Source organism: Phyllostomus hastatus, unplaced genomic scaffold (genome assembly GCF_019186645.2).
Source record: "Phyllostomus hastatus isolate PE091 unplaced genomic scaffold, TTU_PhHast_1.1 phas_scaffold_46, whole genome shotgun sequence".
Lineage (NCBI taxonomy): Eukaryota > Metazoa > Chordata > Mammalia > Chiroptera > Phyllostomidae > Phyllostomus > Phyllostomus hastatus.
Genome location: NW_025334032.1, coordinates 5,950,904 through 5,968,909, shown reverse-complemented (window position 1 = coordinate 5,968,909; position 18,006 = coordinate 5,950,904). Strand labels below are relative to the sequence as shown.

Below are 18,006 nucleotides of genomic sequence, written 5' to 3'. Positions count from 1 at the left end.
GCAGCTCCACCTGACCGCCGCCAGGGTGCTGGGGCAGCGGGTGGAGGCCAGGCGCCTTCTCCGCGGCGCGCTCCTTCGGCCGCTTCCTCCTGCGCGCGACCTGTATTGTTCGGCGCTGCGGCCGCAGTGTTTAGCCCTCCAGGTCCTCCGCGCTTGGCATTGGCTGCGCCTGGCGTACTAAACTTATGGCAGCACGAATTCCCCCAGATGGAGGAAGCTGCTGCGCGGCTCCCTCTTTCTTTAAGTTCGGGAGGAGGGAAGGGAGAGGAGAGGTTATGGGTGGGAAAAAGCGAGCGGAGGAAAGGGGGGGCTGGGCTTTAAAACAATAACAACAATAAAAAAAAGTGATCTCTAGGTCGCCCCCTCCCTCCAGCTCGCGGCCCCGGGCGCTGGACCCGAAACGGACGGCCGCAACCGCGAGGACTGGTCAGAAGCCGCGGCCCCCGCAAAATGCGAAGAGGCCAAAGCATTTGGCCCCTTTTAGCTGAAATGGGGTCCGTTCGCCCCCGTCTCCACCTGTTTATTTCAGTGGGCTCCACTGACGCCGTAGTCTTTTTTATTTTTTATTTTTTGTCTCCTCCTTTTCCCCTCCCCTCCTCCCTAGCCCCCACATCTCCCTCCCCGGCCTCCCTCTCCCCAGCGCCAGGTCACACCGCCCCTTTAACCGCGACTCTCGCCCCGCCCGCCCCACCGGCGCCACCATTGGCTGTGGCGGCCCCGTCAGTCCCGCGCCCCCGCCCAGCGGCAGGTCCACCCTCCTCCCTCGCGTCTTCGAAGCTCCCGGCGTCTCCCGCCGCGGAGGATCGCGGCAGCGTCGGGCCCCGCTCTTACCCAGCGCTCTCCGCGCTGCAGCTCCTGTCCCAGCCGACCGCGCCGCTCCCCGGAGCCTGGCGCCCGACGTGGCGCGGGACCGGGCCGGGAGGTTACAGGGTCCTCGGCTGGGAGCGGACAGCGCACTGCTCACGCGCCCTTCCGCAAAGGCAAACGACTGCCCGCGGACCAGAGCCTAACCCGGTGGGCACCGAAAGCCGGTACCCCTCGCCGCTCCAGAACGTGGCTAGTAGTTCTGGGCCTCCGGGCGGAGAGGCCCTGCGTGCCGCGACACAACAGGCCCTGGGCCCCGCCAGAAGCACGTCTGGGGAGCAGACTGGGGGCCGATGTTTTGATTAGTTGACACGTTCCCTATCTCTTTCCTCCCCATTTTGTAAACTTGCTCGGTGGTCTTGAAAACACAGGTGCACGATGGTGGGCCTAGATAAAGACAGGCATGGCCTTTCCTCCTATTCCGTGGAAACTCACCCAGACCCATCCCCTCACGGGCTGGGTCCGCCCGCCCCCCCCCCCGCCCCGACTGTTCCGCTCCCTCGGTTCTCCCAGTCGCCAGAGTTTTGCTCCTGTTACAGCATTAAACACTGGGCAGCGGCCCCCTCGAGGGACGGGGTTGGAAGTCGTTTAAAGATAGTGTCACCTTCGGGGTAGATACCCGGTGGGGTGGGCAGCATGCGGGGGCGGGGGCGAGGCGCGCCTCCAAGAAAGGCCCAGGTTGGAGTTCGGACGTGGGGTCAGGGGCTCCGGAGAAGAAATCTCCAGATTGGCACGGCTTCTAGAAGATCTCTATCACTCCTCCAGGAGTGGGGAACTTTTCTTCCCCCCATACAAGGGTGGTGGTGCGGCCGCAAGACGCTTCCTTGTGTGGCGCACGACTTGGCCTTCCGCCCCGGGGCTCCGGCGACCCGCCCCGCCCCCGCCACGGGCTCCAGGTTGGCCGCTGTAGACATTTCCTGTCCCGCGGCGGAAAGCTTGCGCTTCCGAGGTAACAGGAGAGCGAACAGCGGGCCCGGAGGCTGCGAAGGTGTGAATGCAAAGTCGGAGGAGAACTGCTTTTATTTACAAATTTTGGAGAGTTGAAATAAAATTCAAGTAAGAGAAAATAATCAACATGCATTTAAATTTTTCATGTTGAAATGAAATAGACAAAAACGAGGAAAGACCACTCTAGATTTCTATTGCTAGCAGAACCTGGGCTCCCTAGCGCCGGCACAGGCAGCCTCTCCCGGCTTAAGCGGGTCTCAAGGTCGAAGCTGGCCTCAGCCCGTTGCATAAGGGGCCCTGTTCTCCCCCGCTGTTCCCCACCCCCACTCCCGCGGTGGGGTGGAGGAGTAAGAAGAAGGGATGCCGCAGCATCTAGTCTGAAAGCCCAAAAATGTGCCTTGTAGCTGGAGATTATCGCCTTCCCTGAAAGGCGGAAATGTTCCTCTTTTCCACACACCACCCTTTGTATGAAGGGGGGCTGGGGAAAGCAAATGCAGGGGAAGGCAAATGCCAAACTGCTCCCCTAAACAGAAAGGGACCTAAGATTGAGACTGAGAGAAAAGAGAAAAATCTCCAGTCAGAAAAAATGTCCTGATAAAGGAACAAACAAACAAACAAACAACAACAGCCCAATCAATGCCCAGCCTTTCACACTTGTTTACTTTATTCGTCAATTTACATGGAGGGGGGAATAACTGAAAAGCTTACTCCAAAAATTTTTCCAAAAAAGTATTTTATTAGAAGTTGATCGTGAGAATAGCAATCCTGCACATCCAAAACCTCACTTCTCTTCCTTCTTTCAAGCCATCAGAGGTCGAGTTTTCCTCTTTTTCCACTTTCTCGCCTTCTCTCCACTCCTCTATCCCTCTCCTCCTTGCCCCATTCTCTCCTTTCGTTTTGATTCCTCTCTTGCAGCGCTGGCGTTTCGGGCGGGCGCGGCTGGACGCCGGCTCGCGTTGGATTCCGGAGACCGTGCGCAGCCGGGTGGTGGGGCAGACGTCTTAATTCCCACTGGAGATCCCGCAGGCTGGGCTTTCTTGGCTATTCTTTCTCCACTCTAGTTCTCCTCTCTCTGAAGCACACAGGAGCTGAGCCAAGTTCAAAGTCACGTCGCCGGCCCCTCTTAATAGTGTTTTATTTCTCTACAAGCCGCAAAGCCCCTATATCTCGTGACACGTTTTTGTTGTTGTTTTGTTTTTAAGAAGGGAAAGGAAATGAAAGAGCGCCCAAGAAAGCAAGGGGGAAACAAAACCCTACAAAGGCTTTTCAGTCATTGCCCCAAAAGTACATTTGGGTTCCTTCGCGGGAGAGAAAAAAAGCGGCCAAGCTGCATTTTGCACCGTGTGAGTGAATTCAGTTTTTCAACAGGTTTCCGGAAGGGCCCGCTGTTGCGATGTCAGATTCTCTGGACCCACAACTGTTTCCGTCGGGCAAATATGTCCCCTCTTTGTAAGTTTTCCAAAATTGTTCTTTTGAGATCTCACTGAGCCTGCGCCAAGCTGGCGAGGGTAGGGGTTTTGCTATCTGTGGATATCCCTGCATAGCGGGCCCCTGGGCGCCAGGGCTTGCTTACTTGTCCCGGCAAATGGAGGGAATGGCAGTGCGACCAAGAATTCGGGTTGTCTTAAAACACACACACACACACACACACACACACACACACCAAAAGCCTGGGCACTCATTCACTGAGCACCTTGATGCTGTTGTGGACCTCTGTGAATGGTTGACTGTATTCCTTTGTAGTGTGGTGAGTTTGTGTGTGTGTGTGTGTGTGTGTGTGTGTACATATACATAAAAACAGTGTATATGTACACACACACGTATATCTTGCTGGCCATCAAAAGCCAAAAACAAACAAGCAAACAAAATCAGCCTTTAAATTAGAAAAGAGAAACACTCAGTGGCTATATCATCCAAACTTTAATTTTAATCCTAAGGAAAAGGTGTATATGGGGGAAGAGATGGGAGAAACAAATGTGAAATCAGTTGTCTATATACATCAAACAAAAAGAAGGAAGGAAGGAAGGAAAGAAGGAAATAAGGAAGGAAGGATTTTACAAGATTTCAGCACCATCCTCTGCATCACAGACACAAATTCAACAAGATCATCAACAGGATATTAAGTTGCAGGTCACCTTTGATTCAGTGCTCTCAGCCACTCCTGGGCTGGATGACCCCTGACCCATGAAGGGCCACGTGTGTGGTGGGGGAGCCTCCTCTGTAAGACCCATGTAGAACAAAAGTTCTTTGTCAGAGCTTTAGAGAAGTGTAATATAAAAGGAGGGGAAATCTGTGATATAAAAGAAAGGGAAATTGTGAAAATCTCAGCCAATGTTGTAACTTTTAAATGCCATTTTTAAGAAGGGGGAGGTTGAGTGGAGGTAGGAAGGTATCATAGGATAAGGCCCTCTCCTGTCTGCTAAAAGAACTTCTCTTCTCCCTACAGTTAAAATTTACTATTCTGTAACTAGCCTTATAAACTGTCTCTATATAAAATATATGTTCACCAGCACTGTAGTGATAGGGATACAAATGTTTGTGTATTTGCCATTAGGGACTCAGAAAAAAATAGATGCCAACATTTCTATGTGACAGTGGTTGTGATTTTGCAAATGGAAGAAAACTAATTGTCCTTACTTCATTTCCTCTTTCCTGATGAGAGTGTTTCTATTGCTGTAAAACAAAACGAAAATAAACCAAAAACAGGAGTCATTAGCTTACATGAATGTGTTTAATTATTTTGAGGACTGGTATCCTTTGGGTTCCCAGGCGAACTACATCCAGGGAGGTTGAATACCAGTGACAGGCAAGCAGCTTTCCAATAAACTGCAGTATTATTGCAATAGACTTTGTAATACAATTTATGCTGTCATTCATAAATAACAATGCCATATGTCAACCATATTGCTCACACAAGTAAATCCATCAACGTGTCACTATTTGATTTATCTCAACAGCTTCTTCAAATATTGAAGTATAGATATTGGAAGGGGTGTGAAGTGGAAGGAATTACCCACAAAATTTGAAATAAAAAAAACAAAAACAACACCATCTCAGTTCCTCCTTTATCCCCCACTCAAAAACATCTTACAGGATAAAGAATGAAGGGAGAACTCATCTCGAAGCCAATATAAATAACACTGGGTGGTTATATGAACCATGAACACATAAGGAATTTTGTGGTCCCTGTTTTGACCTTATAAGCATATTTTGAAACACAATAATTAGGCATTTCCCAAGAATTTACCAGTCCTACCGGTCAAATGTGGGTCAGAGGCCTTTATCGAACTACCCCTATCTCTGAGGGTAAAAATGATTGAGAACCAAGTGAGAATATTTGATGACAGGCCAATTTTACTCCGTTTACTTTTTAATAGTGGGGAAGTAAAGAGAGCCATAATTTTTCAAGGGCTTTTAACCACTGAAGTCAGGTGGACATGGGGGTGTGTCCAATTCTTGAGTATCTCAAACGAACAAATCCCAAACCCAAGGAAACTAACATTTCAATCACAGCCATACAATACCAATCTTTTGCTTTGGAAAAAAAAAATCGTCGTTTACATGAACCCATGTAAAAGTGACAGGGATCATAAACTTCAGCAAAAAGCAAATTTTTGGTTACTCTTAGCCCCACAAGTATCTGTGTTGCCTGAGCTTAGAAGGGAGGAAAAAAAGAGGTAACACTTACAGAGGCGCTCAGAGGGCTGCGCGCTTCAGAGCACTCAACACCCCTGGGCCGGGTCTCGGCTCCCCGAGGTCAGAACAGAACGCTAGTGGTGAGGGCAGGAGGGTGGGGATCTGGTTCCTGCCCAGTGCAGGTGGGTTGGTAATCGAGAACCTCACTGTCTAGACTCCTGGAGAGCCTGATTTGGGAAAAGCCCTTGAACCCAAAGTCCTTGTCACTTCCGGCCGTGACAAAACTCAATAAAACGCAGCTTTGAGGGCCCCTTTGACCACCTCACCTCGGCCTAAAGAGTTCTCGAGTGTATAACCCCTTTTCTCAATGTCTGCTAGTAACTCTCCTTCTCCCATTTGAGCACCCACTGCCGCCTTTCGTCTGGGCTTCAAAGTACTTTAATCCCTCGGCTAACTCTGGATAACGTGTTCGCTCTTGAACCCGCCTCTTGCGCGATCCAAATGGCACTAAGCGCTCCAAATTCGTTGGGCATCCAGCCCTTCTGCAAGGAAGCCGCTCTCACGGAAACCACTCGGGACCGGAGAGCAGTAAAGCAATCGAAAGGGCAATAAAAGGCTAGGTGGTTCCCCCAGCTCCTTTCTTATCCACCTCACCGACCCGGGCTTATCCCCTCCCCCCGCTGCAGAAACAATCAAACAAAGGCTCAAAAGCCAGGAAATGTTCAATTCACTTCCCTTAGAGTTATTAATTGCCCACAGCCATCGCAGGGAAACTTGGCTGGGTTCAGTGACGAGAGGAGGGCACCCGAGAGCTGCAAACCCCCACCCCTACTCCGCGCAGCGGGAAGCCGTTAGCGCCAGCTTGGGCATCCCCCAGAGATCCGGCCTGTTGCCTTTAGGCAGCTGAGCGAGACTTGGTTCAGGGCCTCGGTGTTTTACTCTTTACCTCCCAACCTTCTCGCGCTTTTGTTTGGGGCTCAGAGGAGGGTGGGGTTGGGGGGTGCAACAGTGAAGTCTGGAGATAGATTCTCCCCTAAGAACACCTGTTAACCCTCGAAAGGGCATTTCCATGTATTGCCACGCTGAGACCCCCCCACACAAGCACCTCCACTGCCTAAGTGCAGACAAGGGCATGAGTTTCGATGATCGGCCCTGACTACCAGCACCAACGCGAAAATATAGCACTAAAACCACAGGAGAACTGGAATAACGACTTCTATACCCCTTCCCCACCAGTATGATTTTCTTCAACTCCCTGGAAATTGTTGGTGTTTATTTAGGAAGTGTGACACAGGTCTTTAGAAACTCGGGATGTTAAGGGGGTCTGATCTGACTTTCAAATAGCTTGAAAAAGAAACAGCGCACCTGGGTTAGGCAGATCATCACAATAATAAAAAACGCGTCTACAAAATAAGAAGCTCTTTCTTGTTTTGAAATAAAGAAAGGCAATCCGGAAATTCACTGAGAGCCTTTCTGCTGACCATCTAGCTAGGCCTATTCTCAGGTTTAATTGGCAGGCAGTTTATTGGCCTCTTATTGGTGTTGATTGAATTTTGTTCCCAGTTCTTCCTTTTAAGAATTAGCATCTCAAGACAATTTACCTGAGTCAATTATCTTTTTAGGGTCTGGGTTTGGTCATAAATTTGCAAATCTTCATTAAATGCACTGTGTAAATATCCCTCTTTCCAATCGCCACCCAAATCTCTATTATTTCCTAAGATTTTTTTAGATGTCCATAAAAAGAAATTGATTAGGGAACTATATCTGAATTAAGACATATTAAATCGATGACAGATACATATCACGCTGTGTTTAACAAGAGTTGTACAAGGAGGCGGGTTCCAGATTCCGCTCGGCTGTGCTGCACCATTATTCACATTTTTACAGCCTCTCCTTCATGCCTTTACTCATTAAACCATTAAATTTCAGCAATTCAATAAAACAAAGCAGTTATAATTTTGAGAAAAAGCTATTTTGAAAGCGGTGGAGGTACCCTTTTTATTGCACAATAAAAATGCTCAACAGTTCGTATTAAAGGCAATGTTTTGGTTATGTTCTTTATTCATTCTCTTTGTTTTGTTTTTACTTATAACTTGCAGGATTGAATGTAAAGCTTCCATTATGCAAGTACTGACTGACACTCATTGCCAAGGAATTCAAATAAAGGGAACTTACTTGAAATGTTCTGAGAGGAAATGAAGACAGTGGTGACAATTCCATATATGATGCTTTCCCCCAGAAACCATCCATAGAGATGGCACAGTCCTCGCTCTACTATTGCTGGTTTGGCTTGACATGTTTTGAGTCTTTGAAATGAAATGGTAAAAGGACTTGTCCTCCCTAAATACAGATGTGGATTTTGTCACTGTTATTTATTGAAACATTTGTAATTGTGTTTGCACTCATGTCTTTCTTATTTCACTGTATTTGAATTTCATAAAAAAAATAAAAAAAACTATTTGAAATTTGTAGTACTTTCTTTGCTTGGCTGTCAGTTTTATAAGAGAAATTACATTCCCTGGGCTAATAAGTCAGTTCCAGTTAAACATTATTCATACCAATGTAAATGGGGTTATTGGATCAGCTCTTTCAAAAATATTTCTTTCCTCTTCCCAGGACCATCTCCAGATTATGGCTTTATGCAGTCTATTTTTACATGGATTGAAAATGAATTAAACTGATAATGTTTCATTGTTCCCAGAAGGAAAAAAATCATTTTCGCCACTATCATTTTTTTTTTTACAAATAATTTTATGCAGGGCAACAAAATAAAAATTAAAAAACCCTGACTTTAAATTTTGCGCATCTTGGAACATCACAAAATTTTACTATGCTTTAATTTTTAAAAGCTGAAATGAAACTCTGGGACATTAAGAACCTTGAAGTTTGGGAGATGCCACAGTTTTCTGTCCCCTAAAAAGTAATGCAGGAATCTATTTCTCTTTTTAAACTAAGTTGATAGGAAATCACTTGAAAGATACAGGGTTCATTTTATTAAAAGCCAGTTTTTATGATTTTAAAATAAAACATATCTCTTGCTATATCAATTTGTTAGAAAACGATAACAAGGCAGAAGGTTATTCTAGTAGTAAATAAGTAGCGAAGATATTTGCTTGATTTAAAAATAATTATTTTCTTGGGTCAATTCTAATTTATGGTCCTTTTGAAGAAACTGAGGCACACATGTTGTGCGTTCTGAACTGGAAGGAAAAATTCTTCTTAAAGGATATTGTTTACTTAGCTGCTTTCCTCTAGAGACAAGCTGTTTGGCCTGCCCTGCCACTGTATCTACCAGAGGCAAAAGTTAAAATCGCTACAAGATGTCCCCCCTCCCCCCAAAGCCAATTGGAAGTGGTAGATCCAGAACCGACCAGCAGCGAGATTACATTTCAAGCCAATTCCTTTGAACTGTATTGAAAGGGCCTCCATGGGCTAAAAAGTCGAAGTAAAACGGTTCCTTTTGGGAAAGATTTATTTTGACCACACTTTGTGCTTAGTAGAGCCAAATGATTCAAATTGTTTTGCAACCAATAGGACTTTAATACCCTTCCTCATTCCGCCTCCTGTCGGAGCCCTACGTGAGCGTTTGGCAGATTGGTGTCCTTCTCAAATAAGTTCCTAGCATCACCTCTACAAGTATGATGACCGGCGAACATCTGCTCACTCTTTCTCCAGAGAGCAGCCTAGGGCTCTTCCAAGGGAAGCGTGTGGTCATTGGAAAGTGCTTCTGCTTGCGCTGAGGCGGAGGTTTTTGAAGTTGGGGACACCTCCTTGCCTTCTGCCCCACCTCCCGGGGGGCCCAGCCCTTAGCCACAACTCGCCCTTCAGCCGCGTGCCGGCGCGCGCTCTGCTCAAGCAGCGTCTGTGAAACGAGGAGCGATGCGCGCGCAAGTCTAGCACAAACTTTGTGCAAGTGCAACTTGGGCATCCCCGGGGAGGCGGGGACGCAAGGCTCTGATGGAGGAAGGGGCGCAAAGCGAAGCTAAGGCGGTTACGAACAGCGGGGCGGATCTCCACTGGGACCAGCGTCTGAAAGGGAGCCAATCGGGAAGCCGCGGTTGCTGCCAATCACGGGGCCCTCTCCAATCCCACCCGTGCCATTTCCAAAATCTCTGTCCCACTGTGCAGCTCAAATGTGGTGTTCACTCTGCCAATCGCTGGAGGACAGAGTGGGAACAGGAATACGCAGAGTTAGGAGGTCAGGACAAAGAAGTTGAAGAGTCCCTAATATATACGTGTTTTGGGAGGCGGGCGGAGGGCAAAAAGTACCCCCAGTGAGGGTCTATGGGTCTGATTGTGTGGTTCTGATGGAGCTCCCTTTGAGCAAGAGGAACTCGCCAGCGCTGAGATTAGCGGATTTGGCAACGGCTCAAGCCAAGCCTCTTCAGAATATGACAGGCTTCCCGGCGCTGGCCAGCCCGCCTGCCCACTCCCAACTTCGCGCCTTAACCACGCACCTCTGCCCTCGGGACCTAGGCGCTGACCCCGGCGTGGCCAACACTCCACTGGGACCCGAGCACATGGCCCAGGCCAGCGCACTCCGACTCAGCCCTCCCTCCCAGGCGCTCCGGGCACAGCCTGAGGGTCCCGCGGTCACCAACCGCTCAGCAGCTGCCGCTGCGCACCCCGGAGCCTGCACCTATTCTGGTGGCGGGGGCAGCAGCAGTGTGCTGCCCTCCGCGCCACCGCCCCCAGCCCCTCCTCTTCCTCCCTCCCCTTCACCCCCTTCCCCTCCCCCTCCTCCTCCTCCTGCCCTCTCGGGCTACACCACCACCAACAGTGGCGGCGGCGGCAGCAGCGGCAAAGGCCACAGCAGGGACTTCGTCCTCCGGAGGGACCTTTCCGCCACGGCCCCCGCGGCGCCCACGCACGGGGCTCCGCTCGGAGGGGAGCAGCGGTCCGGCATCGGCTCCCCCCAGCACCCGACCCCGTCTCCCCACTCGGCCGGCATGTTCATCTCTGCCAGCGGCACCTACGCGGGCCCGGACGGCAGCGGCGGCGGGGGTCCCGCGCTCTTTCCTGCGCTGCACGACGTGCCGGGAGCGCCTGGCAGCCACCAGCACCCGCTCAACGGCCAAATGCGCCTGGGGTTGGCGGCAGCGGCCGCAGCCGCCGCAGCAGAATTGTACGGCCGCGCGGAACCACCCTTTGCGCCGCGTTCTGGCGAAGCGCACTACGGGGCGGTGGCGGCCGCTGCAGCAGCTGCCCTACACGGCTACGGAGCTGTGAACTTAAACCTGAATCTGGCGGCGGCCGCGGCTGCAGCCGCGGCGGCCGGGCCGGGACCCCACCTGCAGCACCACGCGCCGCCCCCGGCGCCGCCGCCGCCGCCGGCTCCAGCGCAGCATCCGCACCAGCACCACCCCCACCTTCCTGGAGCTGCTGGGGCCTTCCTGCGCTACATGCGGCAGCCAATCAAGCAGGAGCTCATCTGCAAGTGGATCGACCCGGAGGAGCTGGCCCGGCAGCCGCAGCCGCAGCCACCACCGCCCCCGGCCGGCGGCTCCAAGCCCTGCTCCAAAACTTTCGGCACCATGCACGAGCTAGTGAACCACGTCACTGTGGAGCACGTGGGCGGCCCGGAACAGAGCAGCCACGTCTGCTTCTGGGAGGACTGTCCGCGCGAGGGCAAGCCCTTCAAGGCCAAATACAAGCTGATCAACCACATCCGCGTGCATACGGGCGAGAAGCCCTTTCCCTGTCCCTTCCCGGGCTGCGGCAAGGTCTTCGCGCGCTCCGAGAACCTCAAGATCCACAAGCGCACTCATACAGGTGGGTGTCTGTCCCCGGCTGCGCCGCCGCCGCCGCTGCTTCTCTTCCTCCTCCTCCTGCTCGCCTTAATTTTTCCCTCCTTCTGCTGCTTATCTTTGCATACGTATAACCCGGACATGTGACTTTTTTTTTTCTCTCCCTCTCTTTTTTTCTATGAATAAGTAATTCGATAGCACACACAGGCCCCGCGCTGGGTTCTCACACGGTGGAGTCTCCAGCGCTCCCGCAGCCTCTCCGCCGGGACTGGCCACGCGCTCCAGCAGCCGCCGCCGCCGCCCCGGAGTAGAAGCAGCAGCAGCCGGAGCAGGAAGGCGCCCAGGACAGTCGGCAGCCCCCATCCGTCCAGCCCCGGGAATTTGGGGAGGGCGTTGGGGGAAATGGGAGTTGGAGTCGGAGCCGCCCCGGAGTTCCTCTCCACGGGTGGCAAGGTCCACGCTTGAAAGCGGCATGTGGGATTTGCTGCGGCATTTGGGCCAGGAGGCTCAGCTCAGTTTGGCCCCTCCAGGAGGAAAGGGGGCCTCAGAAGACCTCTCCTCCACACACGCACACACTTGTCCCAGTTACACACTCCCCCCCCTCCACACACACACTTTCACATGCATACACATCACACAACCTCACACACCTGTATTTCCTCCTATACCTGCCCCCTTCCTCTTTGCTGGGACATCCATATACCTAGATACATTTTACACGTACATCCTCATTTAGTTACTAATTTACACACCTTCATACACACACATGTGTCGTCACACACATTTTATCACACGTGCCCTTGAAGGTACTGGGGAAATTGGCTTCCGTGCTTTTAAAGGAAGTTCTAGTTCTAGGAGTACAGGGCTACCTGCAGAGCCTCCAGCGATCTTTTGGACCTCGCCTGCCTTAGAAGTTAGGGGGAGCCCCCGGCGCCGTGCGGACCCCTCCGAGCCCACCCCAAGCCCTGCCTTTGGGGGTGCCAAGACCCTGCGTGAAGGCGACTGCGGCGTGGGGGCAGTGGCATGGTCCCCAGTGGGTCGCATGTTGCGTTTGAACCGACAAGCGCATTGGGCGGAAAGCGCTGATGAGAGCGAGCGCAGTCGGGATTTATAGAGACAGACAATATTACCCCTCGGAGGACACTTAAGTAACTGGAGTTTACGTTCAGTAATTACTTGGCTGATTTATCGGTGCTGCGGCGGCGGCGAGGAGACAGCCGCAGGGCTCGGACTCAACAGCCAGGCCAGCGGCTTGGGCAAAGGGCGTGTGGGTGATCTGCAGGAGGAGCCAGATCTGGGTGGCCCAAGGCCAGAGCCCTGGGCCTCGCCTCTGTAGGCTGACACTTAACAGATCTCCTATGGATGTGCAGATGATGGGCCCGGAGCACATTTTCCCGGGAGCTCCTTTTGCCTGCCGGGCTCTTTTCTAATCGGATCCGTCCACCTTAATTATTTTTCCAAAAGGAAACTTCCCACAAGGCTCTCGTCAAAAATCTAGTCTGCTAAGCCTTCAACCTGCTTCTGTGCTCAGTACTTACGGACCGTGTAGGGGCCAGGGACCGTGAAGGGAGCGTGCCGGGTGCGGGAGTTGACGTCCTCGAAGAAAACCCCTAAAAGCTAGGCCTGCGGCCTTGGCCCTTCCCTTCTTTCTAGGCCTCGGAGTGAAAGAGTACCTTTCCTTCGCGGGAAGGGAAGCTGTATGGTGTCGAGGGCCCTTTTCACCCGATTAAAGCAAGGAACTGGAAATTGACCGAGCGGAAGCTAACCCAGGTTCCTTCTCTAAGGCCCCAGCCAGACAGGCAGCCTCCCTCCGCCCTCATAGTTTACCCCCGCCCCCTCCAGGAGGGGGCGTGAGAGAGTGCTTGGCTTGGTGGGGTTGTGTGCCAAGACCTGGGTCTCCAAGGAGACCTATGGCTGTTTATTGTTTTCTGGTTCCACATCGTGCGCTTGGTTGCTTATGCCAGGCGGCAGTGACTGCATAGGCCTCGCTGGATACTGCGGGGAGGGATGAGGGATGCAAGCACCCCACGTTGATACTCAAACCTGTGCCAGATGGTTTTGGCGGTCTCTGGGCTGCTTAGCCATTGTTATGTTGTGTCCAGGAAGGGATCATTCTAGATGTCCTGTCTCCCCAGCCACTCTCCCTTTTGGAGGTTATGCGGGATCCCAGAACATATTGATCAAAAGGAATAATCCCTGACCACTTCCGAAGGCCCTTTTTTCTGACCCACGTGTACCCAATTCCGTTTATAACCTTCCACTGGTCGGGGATGGAGTCCTTTCTGGAGAAGGATTTGATAGGATCTAAGAGTTACCCACACGTAGCTTCCATGTAAGTAGTTAAATTTCTGACGTGACCCCTATGTTAGAGTCTGAAGTGTAAACACTGGGGTCTCACCCTTTCTACTTGGGTAGAATTTGCTCACTGTCCCCTTCTGAATAAAATAGGCAATTTTGTCACCCTTTTCCCCCCTTCATTTTTCCTCTACTTTTTTATCCTTAATTTTCTACCTTTTCACTACCTTTACTGGGTCAAATGGTTTCTCTTTATCACGTGCAATGCTGGAGCCAGCCATGTTCAAGCCATTTAGTTTTCATATCGCCAGGATATATAGCTTGTACAGAAACATGAGAATACTAAAAAAGCAAACAAACCAAAAACCCAATATTGTCCATTTGCATAGGGTGAATGAAACCACCATGTTGAAAGCGTTGGTTATAATATTTTTTGAAGAATGCTATATTAAATTAGTATTATCTTCAACTTAAAGTAGAATACAGAATTGAAGACAAATAATGTTTTGATAAAAATTGATTATGGTAACTATTGAAGATCATCTACAGAGAATTTTTAAAGGTTGTCATCATTGTGTTGTATTTTCCTTTCTATAGATCAGTGTAGGAGATATATTTGAATAATATCTACTTTTATTTTTAAACAATATTTCCAGGTAGCATAGGATAAGTTACATTCCAGGCAATACTTTGAGCTGTAGGTACATACTCTGTCATTGAACTAGTTATCATTGGAAAATTAACAACAACAAAACTACACTGAAATATTTACATTAATACTTTGTACACACTAAACTGTCTTGTTTTTTTTAAAAAATAAATTATCCAAACCAACAAAAGGGCATGCCTTGTGTGTCATCAGAGTAGCTGTTGAAATGGGGAGAAACCTAACTTTATGTTGAATCACTTAAATGTGAGGAAAATATTAATACAGTAATAATGTGTGAGATGACTTGTTCAATTATGGACGTACGTATATCAAGTTCCTATACCCTGAAGTGAGAGAAAATTCATAGTTACCTGCTGGATTCTTCTTTTGCTTTTAAATACTAAGTTGGCTGAGTTTCTAGATGTCTCAATGAGCGTTTCCACTTCCGTGATTAGAGGCCTTGTATTTAAAAGTATTGAGTTCCTGGGGGTGGTTACAGCAGCTTAAAGGAGATATGGGCCAAAAGACTGGTAAATCATTCACCTTTTTTGACTACTAAGTCATGTAGAAAGCTGTTAGAATGGTTACTTATGGCATCAGGTAAATGCCAGGTTCAGGCTGAGGCTTGTGCTCTTTATTAATGTTTGTTAAGGCTCTATTTCGCTAGGCTCTTAATTGCCCTGCAAGTTGTGAGGAAAGCTCATAGAAGGAAGAGGCCAGTGGCCATTTCTGTGCCCAACTAGACTTGTAAAAAATCCAGTTGTCAAGGTTTTTCATAGGTGCCTTTATTTCTGAAGAAAATGGGATTTTGTTTTATTTCCTTTCCTTTCCCATCAGTGAAATGTTGGAGAACACCCTGAGACAAAATGCCTTTATAATAATTTTACTGTAGCACCCCCCAGTTTACTTGTAATTGAGCATATGTGTTCATTTTTCTTTTTCTTAAACTAAAAGTATTTTTATCAGCATTTATCTTGCTAGGGGGAGCTGCTTTTTAAAAAATATGTTTATTTTTGCACATATAGAGCCTGAGGGGAGTGAGGATATGGGTATTTAGGTCCTAGTTTGGTGTCCATTTTACATTCTGGACCATGCTCTAGTCACTTTCCCCTTTACGCTATTGGTACTACAGGGTTGATATCTAGCCTCACAAGCTCAGTCCAAGGAGAGTCGCCAGGCCCGTCCTTGAAGTATTCCTTCCTTGATGCATCCTGAAACATAGGAATTAGGAATGGGAATTAGGTTGGGAGCTGGTCTTCTAGAGAATGGGAAAATGCATCCTCATTTCTGCTCCAACATTTCTCTCTTGAGTGAGAAATCTCTGAAAAGCAATTGTTAACCTCTCCTATGTTTTTTTGCAGGAGAAAAGCCTTTCAAATGTGAATTTGATGGCTGTGACAGGAAGTTTGCCAATAGCAGTGATAGAAAGAAACATTCTCATGTCCACACCAGTGACAAGCCATATTACTGCAAGATTCGTGGCTGTGACAAATCTTATACTCACCCAAGCTCTCTGAGGAAGCACATGAAGATTCATTGCAAGTCCCCACCACCTTCTCCAGGAGCCCTTGGTTATTCATCAACGGGGACTCCAGTGGGTGCTCCCTTGTCCCCGGTGCTGGACCCAAGCAGGAATCACTCTAGCACTCTATCCCCTCAGGTGACCAACCTCAATGAGTGGTATGTTTGCCAGGCCAGTGGAGCCCCCAGCCACCTCCATACACCTTCTAGCAACGGAACCTCTTCTGAGTCTGAAGATGAGGAGATGTATGGGAACTCTGAAGTAGTGCGGACGATACATTAGAATTTATTCATAATAATAACAAGTCAAATAATAAGTGGGAGTCCTTGGACCATATCCTAACGTGAGACAATGCCGAGCCTGAGAAAATCCATGACTCAGACTTGCCACCGAGTCTAATTAGCCTTATTTATTTAGTATGAAACCCCATGGTGTTTTTACATTTAGTTAATTTAATTAAGATATTTGGGCTTTTTTCCCCCTAAAAAACAAAGAAACAAAACTAACCAAGCTGGACTTACACATTGCAGAGGGACAGGGCTGGGAGCACAATGTACCAAGAAAAATAAATGGAGAAATCAATTAATTGAGAGATACACTGCCAATGCAATATATGTATTTTTTCAAAGGTGAGAGACAGAACACTCAACACAGTAACAAGGCCCTCTGCATTTCCTAGAGTGCCTTGCAAATGCCTTTGACACCATAATCTGGGCTTCTTTGGAGCCTCTTAGTTGCCTCCTTGGGTCCTAATTCTGCGAAGTCCTCTTGATTGTAAACCATACACTTGCTGCATTGCCAACAGATCATGGGCTGTACCTGTGTTCAAAAATATTTGTCATTTCATTTCCACTTTTATTACTGATAATATCTAAACAGTATTTTTATACAGGATTATTTAGTACCCTGCTTGTATGATTTAAAGAAAAAGATGCAGCAACCTTAATACATCTCCATTGTGCTACTGTGATGGTTCAAACAAAAGTGGAGATAAGAAAAAGCTGCTGCAATAGACAAATGTGAAACTGGTATTTTATAAAATAGAAGAAATTCAAGTGCTTGTCTTTTCCTGTTTTTTTCTTTTATCTGAAATCACAGGTGCTGCCTCTTTACTATGCTCAAACTTCTTGTGTAATAAAGACATTATAGTTTAGGTCATAAGTTCTTTGGGATACTAAAATTAATAGGCAAGTCTAAGGAGAAGTGATGTTGGCAATATGCCTATTTTTTTTGAAAACTTGTTTTAAATACAGGCCAATCCCTCTTTTATACTCTTATATCAGCCTTTTAAAAAGCCTTTATTTTTTGATGACTGAAAGTACATTTTAACACAATTTCTTTCCCCTGAGCACTGAACACACCAAACTCTATCCCATTTGAAAATTATAGTGTGTGAAGTATATGATTTACATTTAGGAAATTGCTATACATAGTTTAATTTTTTAAATGTTTGTAGTTACCACCAAACATTGATGAATGTTTGACCTTTGCCAGAACTGTCAAGCTAGGAAAAAAAAAGGTCAAGCACCTAGGACAATAACTCTTAATCCATTTATTTTCAGGTGGTACAGCACATCTCTTGTGCAAATGTAGTCTATCATAAACATACAAATATACTAAAGAGCACTAATTTATACTCAAAGACCCTGAAGACATCCCCTCCCCAGGGTTTGTAGTAACCTGTTTCGTGTACTGTGAGTGGTTGATGTAGTCTTATCATTGTTAATGACTTGTATGTGAAACTATTTGTACAGTTGAATTAATTTATTTTCAGACATCCTTTTTTTTTCTTTCCTGGAAGAGTTCAAAGCACACCAAAGAATTATATTGTACATTTTGGTGAAAGATTGTTTATGACCCATGGTTTATTTAAAAAAAGGAGAGAAAATGGAAAAATATATTTTTAAACGTACTTGAATGAACAACGTAATGTGAAAACCGGGACTCTTCCTGCATGTCTGTTTTGCATTGTGTTGAAATTATATATAGTTTATAGATATATTACTAGTACAGTGCATGGTGCTGTCACTTTGAAAGCCTTTCAATGTCTTCAAATTGTTGTGAATATGAAACCTGCAGACCCTCCTTTATAAAGAAAAAGACCATAAAACTTGAATATAAAATAACTACATTTAAAAGTTTATTTGATTTTAATAGTATTCACTTTCAAAGCTCTTTCAAATAGACAAAAGTATGAACTTTGGGGGATAATTTATGTATTGTAAACTTGTTAGAACAAAATATTCCTGATTTGTATTGAGTTGTTTTATTTATACAGCTTTTTCAATGGTAGTTTGCACTATTCTTTATTATGCTACAGGTTTATTTATTATGAAACAAAGGAA

At 47.7% G+C, this 18,006-nt stretch overlaps 1 protein-coding gene across 1 annotated transcript; it reads left to right on the top strand.

The window, feature by feature from the left end:
- The first annotated feature begins 9,740 nt into the window (after positions 1–9,740).
- Positions 9,741–17,732, top strand: ZIC5 (Zic family member 5). Its single transcript, XM_045821465.1, has 2 exons — positions 9,741–11,220; positions 15,501–17,732. The coding sequence occupies exons 1-2, from the start codon at positions 9,756–9,758 to the stop codon at positions 15,941–15,943; spliced, it is 1,908 nt and encodes a 635-aa protein (XP_045677421.1). The 5' UTR covers positions 9,741–9,755; the 3' UTR covers positions 15,944–17,732.
- The last annotated feature ends 274 nt before the right edge of the window (positions 17,733–18,006 follow it).

Coding starts and splice junctions, on each gene's coding strand:
- ZIC5 (XM_045821465.1), top strand. CDS start 9,756: ATGGAGCTCCCTTTGAGCAAGAGGAACTCGCCAGCGCTGAGATTAGCG. Junction 11,221..15,500: donor CCACAAGCGCACTCATACAG/GTGGGTGTCTGT, acceptor GTTTTTTTGCAG/GAGAAAAGCCTTTCAAATGT.